General features: G+C 50.6%; 1 protein-coding gene across 1 annotated transcript in view; it reads right to left on the bottom strand.

Annotated features, from left to right (window-relative positions):
• Nucleotides 1–3,135: 3,135 nt before the first annotated feature.
• The window catches only part of Nudt16 (nudix hydrolase 16), a 2,824-nt gene continuing 276 nt past the window's right edge, over nt 3,136–5,683 (bottom strand). Inside the window, exons 2-4 of the mRNA XM_033759556.1 lie at nt 5,654–5,683; nt 5,283–5,552; nt 3,136–4,428 (exon numbers count right to left, since the gene is read on the bottom strand). The exon at nt 5,654–5,683 is cut by the window's right edge and continues 13 nt beyond it. Of these exons, the coding sequence (XP_033615447.1) occupies nt 4,249–4,428; nt 5,283–5,552; nt 5,654–5,683 (480 nt within the window). The 3' untranslated portion in view covers nt 3,136–4,248. The remainder of the gene's footprint in view (nt 4,429–5,282; nt 5,553–5,653) is intronic.

Genomic DNA, 5,683 nt, shown 5'->3' with positions numbered 1-5,683 from the left:
CCTGGGCTTCTCGTGGCTTGGCAGGATGGAAATGGGGTAGAGGAAGAGGAGTGCAGAGGCTGAGTGTGCCTGTCCTCCCTCTGCCCAGCCCACAAGTGCTGGGATCGGGCCAGCAAAGTGGGGGCAAACCACAGAACCATCACCACTGTCCTGAAGGCTGGTGGAAGAGGAAGGCAGAGTCTGTTGGACAATGCAGGTAAGGTGTGGACCCCTGCCCCTCCCTGCAGAGACAGAAAAGAAAAAAAAGAATGATACAAATTTAAAAAGTGGGGAAATAAACTTCCCAAAGGGTGGGACAGCCTGGGTGATGGAAGAGTCCAGGGCAATAAAGGGGAGGACTGAAGGGACCAAAGAACCGGTGCTCAAGGATGGACCAGGCGAGAACTGAGGATGAGTTCTGGGTGCAGCATCACCTAGCACTGGATCCTGAGCTAAGGGTCTGCGAGTGGAACCTCATCTCTCAGTCAGGGTCCTCACCTCCCCTGCAGAGATGACCGAGGTCCGAGTGGCGTCAAACGCAGATGCAGCTGGTACGGGCTGCTGCGAGCTCTCGGGCCCCTTCCTCCAGCCGCCCACCCTGAGAGTCTACTGCTGATACTGTGGGACAAAGGGTCAGAGGTGGGTTAGGTCAAGGCAGTCATGAGCCCTCTCGAATCTGCTGGATCTCTACACTGCTGCCCACTGCCCACCCCACAACCCAAAGGCCAGGAGCAGCCACGGGGGCCCGTAGGGCTCTGCATGGCAATCAGAGCGCTCCCCTCCTCTGTTCTTCAAATTCCCTCTTAGGGATGTACGTCCTGCTGTGTGCACCTCTTGCTCCTGGCACTGTCACTGGCACTCTGGTCCTCCTTCCACATCACCACGGACGTGGCCTCCTGGTTCACACCACGTCCCCAACACCTGCCATCTCTGGCCTGAGCTCCCACTTGCATGCTCACCCCACCCTCTGTCCTCAGCAGCCCGGGAGCCCCTGCCCTGGCTCTCACCGGCCCTCTGCCCTAGGCTGGGCCTTGACTCTTCCTCTCACTCCAACTCTAATGTCCAAAACCTTCTTGGTGGCTCAGAGAGGCCTGCTGCTCTCCCCACCCTGCCACGATGTTGGATCATCTACCTCATCAAGACCTCTAATTTGCTAATCACTTCAAACTCAACTGTCAGCTTATTTCCCATCATAGAAGTTTTAAACCTCAGATTTCACAATTCATTATTTTAATTTCTGCTGTATTATCTCAACTACCTGGTCCCTCTCTCCCTGCCATATACTCCACTGCCAAATCCACCTCTACAGTGTCTCCACCCAAGTCTTTGAGCACCAGTGAAGTGAAAATGTGTGTGCAGCCCCCCAAGTCAGAGGCACACAACTAAGTGCCTAGATTCCTACTCTCCCTTGACCCACTCGACCTTGCCATGCCATTCTGCTGTTTCAGCAGCTTGCTTTTCCAAAGAAAGGTGAATGAGAAATCCATCCCTAGTAGCTGATGGTCTCATTCTGCTAGGAAGAGACTGAAACGCCTTCATCATTCTGCCATTCATTTCTCCGTCCTAAGCCTCCACACTTGCCCCATTATCTCTTTCTCTTCTTGCGCTCTCCCCTCCTTTCTGAGGCTCCGGTCCTCCTTTTCTCAGATTGTGTTCCTTTCAATAATCTCCCCCTACATCCCCATCGGCTTTCATTCTCCATGGTGACCACAGCATCTGCATGTATAAGCGTAATCTTCTACCTGGCTGCTCTTGGCTCCAAAGCCTTCTCCCATGATCACATTATGGTCCTTTAAGGACCAATTTCTTACACTATCTGTTCCCCTACATCCCATTTGCTCAACCAAGTCAAGCCTGTCATTCACTGCCACCTTTTGATGAGGTCATCAGAGACCTCATGCTCATAAAACCAGTGGATTGTTTGATCCTCTTTTACTGAAACTCTGACAAGTACCTAGTCTGTCCACATTCTTACACAAGCTTCTTCTCTATTCCTGGCCTCCTACCCCTCCCCTCACTCCCATGGTTGGCTTCCTCATGGCCCGGTTTGGCTTCTTCTCTTTTCCCTCTATGGTGACCTCATGAGTTTTTATGCACACATTTATGTCACCACATGTCCTGGACATCTACCTTGAACTCGTCCCCTTCAAATTTTGTTCTCTATTCATTAGGTTTTCCTTCATCCACAACATGACTGTCAATACCAGATTATCTGAGAATCCTCCTTCTCACACCCCTCTTTCCAGTAAGCCTGTCAGCAAGCCCATGACATCACCATGACCTCCCTCTCCCATGTCATTTTCTCCCATAGGAACCACTGAGGCAGCTTCTGTCTCTTTTCTCTTGTAGCCCCTTTTGGTGGCTGTTTCACACAATACCAGGAATGACTCCTATGAAACACACACCATGGCCTGAGGGCCCCATGCTATCAGTTCTTACCTAGTTCCTCTGCGTTAGCATCCACTGTTTACTAACGTCTAATTATGCTGGCCTTTTCCCATTTCTAGACTATGTTCCATGTGCCTACAAATTCTTTGTGAGCCCTCGGCCCGACTATTCACTGCCCCATCAAGAAATCGGAATCTAATTCTCCTATCCGCAAGTTTTGGATGGCCTTGACTTTCTTGGCCAACAGAGTGTGGCAAAAGTTATACTACAATTTCTGAGGCCAGATCAGAAGGCCTTCAGTTTGCACCTTGGTCTCCCAGGACGCTTCTCTGGAAGCCAGAGTTATGTAGGAATTTCACCTTCACTTTGGTGAAACCAAAAGGAGCTCTTTCCCAGTTCAGCCCAGCCTTCCAGCTGTCCTACCGAGGTGCCAGACCTGACATGTTGGCTTCTCCCGACAGGCTTTATCTTCCAGCTCAGTGCCATCTGGACTTTTCAAAGGATCTGCATCAATTACAAGGAACAACTAACCATCTGGGCCCCATGAAAATTTCTCATCTACAAAATCTTAAAATATGGTATGGTTGTTGCTTCCAGTATCAATGTTTTTGCCAGTATTCTTTTCACCCAGATCCTTCACACATGCTTCTCTCTTCTATACTCCCCACCAACTACTTCTGGTCCTTTAGCTTAACTGTTCTCAGAAGAGCCCTTCCAGAGTGGCCCAACTAAAAATTAAAAATATCAAACCAGTACAGTGTCTGCTTCTTTTTTATTTCCTTATAACAACTCAACAATTAAATAGGCATCCAATTAATATTAGTCTTATTTCCCCCTCTACAGCAGGCTTTAGTAAACTATGGTTACCTATTGTTGTTTTTCAAAAGTAGGTTTCAGTGGAACACAGTGACACAAATTAATTTATATACTGCACAGATAATTAACACTACAGACTTAAGATGTTGCCACAAAAACCATGTGGCACACAAGGCCTATATTTATCGTCTGGCCCTTTAAGAACTGTTTGACTACCCCTTGCTCCCAGCTTGATGAGAAAGGGCTCTGTCTCCCTCTGTACACCTCTTATGGGGCTTGACCCTTAGTAAATGCATCACAAATACCTCCTGAAAACACTGGAGGGCATGGCAGTCCAGACATTAGCCCCTGTTACCAGGAGTCTTTCTGGCAAGTAGGGCATGCATAGGCTGGACTAGTTTCCTTCTAATTTTACAGAGACTAAGGCAACTCAAGGTCAAAGTCCTGGAGCAGAGGCACCAGAACTCCCAGGTCTCAAAGTTGAAGATTAGCCCAGGAAGACCTCGCCACCTTCTCACGCTTTCAGGGGAAGAAAAGGTAGGTGGGGGGATTGGTAAGAGCCCCCTCCCACTTTCAGGAACCCCCTTTTGGGTCAACACTCAGGTAAGAGGATCATCTGCTGCTATTCTTCCCAACAAACAAGAAGTAGGACAGACCCTGCAGAACAGCCGTGAAGACAGGAGAAAGAGATGCTCCTCTGCTTCAGAAGCTCCACCCCAAGAAGGATAAGAGATGGCGACAAGGCAGGCACCACAATTGCTTCTTCCTGTTTAAACTAGACATGCTGGGGCAGGGGCATATCACACTGTGTGGTCACAGATTGGACATGCTTATGCATGGGGGTTCCACACTGTACACACATGTACAGGGAGGAAGTTGACTGAGACTCTGCCAGGGGACCTGGGATGAGCTATGGATTTTTGTCTATGCTATGAGTTGGCAGAGCCCTCTGCCCAAAACACTTGTAATACAGTCTCATCTATCATCTCACAGACCCAGAAGGAATCCTCCGCCCCCACACCAAGATCTTGATCTCAGGTTCTAGGAATCTACAGAGGGTTGCCTTTACTGATGAACTGGAGTCTTAAGGCCCGAGACACAGCCAGATTCTAGGAGTCCCAAGTCCTGGAGGGCTTCTAGCAGCTGTTCTCGTGCAGCACCAATGAAGGAATTTTCCAGAAAGGCAGGAAGGCCTCCCACACCATCTCGCAGGGTATACAGGGGCACCCGCACCAGGCCCAGCACCTGTGAAAGGAAGCAGGCAGGAGGCATTGGGATTCCAAGCAGCTCCTGTGTTACTTCAACCCTCTTTGCAAAGAATCTCTCTAAAGGTCTTAACTTCCCTCAAAACCTAGCATAATGTGGCCCAAGGCTCATACTCCAGTGAAGCTTAGTGGGTCTACCCCCATGCGTCCAAATGACCCATGACAAACTATCCAGCTCCAAAACTACTGGATCCACATCACTCCCTGAATCTTCCAGTGGCTCCTGCCTCTAGGATGCAGGAAGGGCCCTAGACCTCTGGTTGCTCCCATCCCATTCCCCAACCAGCAAATGTAGCAGTGATGCCCAGTACTTACTGTTTTAGCATATGTGCTACCAAAGAGAGCACAGTAATCGCTCTCTCATACACCTGCTGCCCATGATTCCAATACTTGCCAAAGTTTGAAAACCACCTCTGTACACAATACACAATCTGTCTCCCTATTACCCCAGTCATAAGTATTTATTTAGGTCACATTTTCTACCTAAGATAAACTGGGGCCTCAATTAACTCTAAGGGCACAGGTAGTCATGCCTGGCCACTGTGACATTATCAATAGGGATCAGCGGAGAGCCTAGGATGTGCGGGTTCTAGAAAGGTCTCTGAGGCCAGTAAAATAGGGATGGGGAGCACTTCCCTAGGAGACCAGGTTGGCATTATTACCCAGACTGAAGATGATCCAGATCCCAAGTACCCCTGGAAACTGGGGAGGACTGCGAGGTCTAGGTGACCATGACCTCCTTCTAGGAAACCTGGCTAGGGAGGCTTTCCCTGGAGGGGCAACCCGTGGAGTAAAGAGGGAGTCTGGATAAGGGGCCGTCCCTGGCTAGCCCACCTCCAGCCCGTGGTCCTTGGCTTTTGGTGCTCCAGCTTCCACAGCTTCTAGCTGCTCTAGCGTTAGTCGTTTGGCATAGAAGTGAGCCACGACGCGTGGCCTGTCCCCTGCGTGTGAGCTGCGGTAGTCCGTGCGCTCCACGCTGAAGACAGAGACCGCCTCTCCCAGCTCCTCGCGCAATTCACGGTTCAGTCCGTCCTCCAGGCTGCTGTCCTCTGAGTCCACGAAGCCGCCTGGAAAGCCCAGGCGCCCATCGAAGCGCATCTGCATCTACAGGGGAAGAACAGAAGGTTGGGTGGGTGCTCTGGGCGAGCGACCCGGGACGAGTGCGGAGCGAGGGCGGGGAGTGGCGAGGCGCGCCCCCTCCTCACCAGCACGGCGTACCGCAGCGGGATGCGGCC

Source organism: Fukomys damarensis, unplaced genomic scaffold, assembly GCF_012274545.1.
Source record: "Fukomys damarensis isolate Sample0158 unplaced genomic scaffold, DMR_v1.0_HiC HiC_scaffold_37, whole genome shotgun sequence".
NCBI lineage: Eukaryota > Metazoa > Chordata > Mammalia > Rodentia > Bathyergidae > Fukomys > Fukomys damarensis.
The sequence above is the reverse complement of the archived record's forward strand: the minus strand, read 5'-3'. Positions and strand labels throughout refer to the sequence as shown.